Genomic DNA, 1,218 nt, shown 5'->3' on the forward strand with positions numbered 1-1,218 from the left:
GGCAAGAAAATGTTTCTCATCCCACCATAAACTAAAAACCGGCAACTCGACTCTCAGTATTCCAGGTGAGTTTCCAAATCGTACTTTTTTCCGCACAGAGATGCTGCAACTGCCAGCGGTAAAATTAAGCACAAGCTCATCAGATATTCCAATGGAAGTATAACAAGTTCAGCACAAAAGATTGGAGGCCATTTACGCTTTTCGAGGGGAACCCCGACGCCTTATTCTCGAAAAGGCGCCGCGAGTATTCTGGCAAGTTCTGGGCGTCGGGGCCCTGGGTGCGTGGGCCGCGCCGCCTCAGTATAATAGCGACCCCGGTGCGGCCGGACAGAATGTCATACTTCAGCGGTTCACGGAGCGAGGCGAAACCCAGTCGGACTTCGGGCTTCGGCGAGGCCCTGCCAAATTTTGGTGACGTGCGATCGAAACTCTATAATAAACCCGACTTGAGTGAAAGATTTAGAAACTTTTCTCCCGGTGCGAAAAAATCAGCGGAAGAAATTCTGAAAGATCTCAAAGAACAATTGAGGAGCGAAGGAGATATGTTTTTCAGTCATTCGCCACCTGACTGGAGTTTTAACCCTAAGGCATCAATGTTTTCAAAGGTAAGCGTGCTGTCATAATGATGAACAGGAAAGTACAGCAATGCGTTCTGTTTCCGAAGCGCTTGGGCACTGCGAGTACAATTATAGTGTACCTGAGGGCGTGTTTGTAGTGTGGCCATGAGAAATCCCAACCACGGCTCTGTGGAAGTGCGTGTCCTCCCGCCCACACCTTTCCTCTCTTTACTCCAAAGTTTCACCACTCAAGGCATCATGCGTCTGGATTCTGCGTTCGTTTAATGCTACTGGAGTTAGTTCATGGTAGTTCATGGTTAAAGGAGAGACAGAGCTTGATTTAATACTTGAGTGAGAGGGAGAAAACCTCGGTGGATTAGTTTCTCGTGCAGTGACGGTGATGCAACTTCTAATTTATGGTCTGAAGTTGCTTTTCTCGTGATTCCCCAAAAATGATAAACGCTGTGAAGACCTTCAGGGAAATGTTGATAAAGTGGTGATTTAGCTGGATATGAACCTCAAGGAATTACGAATGACAGACATCGAATATTTTCGGGAACTGAGGAAAACACTTTCAATATGAGCGATCTGAAGCCTCATCGCCTTGTCTTTGGAGAAAGCTTCGCACGTAGTGTTACCGTTCAGTGCCCCACTACCAGGG

General features: G+C 47.2%; 1 protein-coding gene across 1 annotated transcript in view; it reads left to right on the top strand.

The window, feature by feature from the left end:
- Positions 1–305: 305 nt before the first annotated feature.
- Positions 306–1,218, top strand: part of LOC119585880 (BAG family molecular chaperone regulator 3-like) — a gene marked incomplete in the record, with an annotated part of 19,502 nt that continues 18,589 nt past the window's right edge. The window contains 1 exon segment of the mRNA XM_037934611.1: positions 306–605. Coding sequence (XP_037790539.1) covers positions 333–605 — 273 coding nt within the window.

Source organism: Penaeus monodon, chromosome 20 (genome assembly GCF_015228065.2).
Source record: "Penaeus monodon isolate SGIC_2016 chromosome 20, NSTDA_Pmon_1, whole genome shotgun sequence".
NCBI lineage: Eukaryota > Metazoa > Arthropoda > Malacostraca > Decapoda > Penaeidae > Penaeus > Penaeus monodon.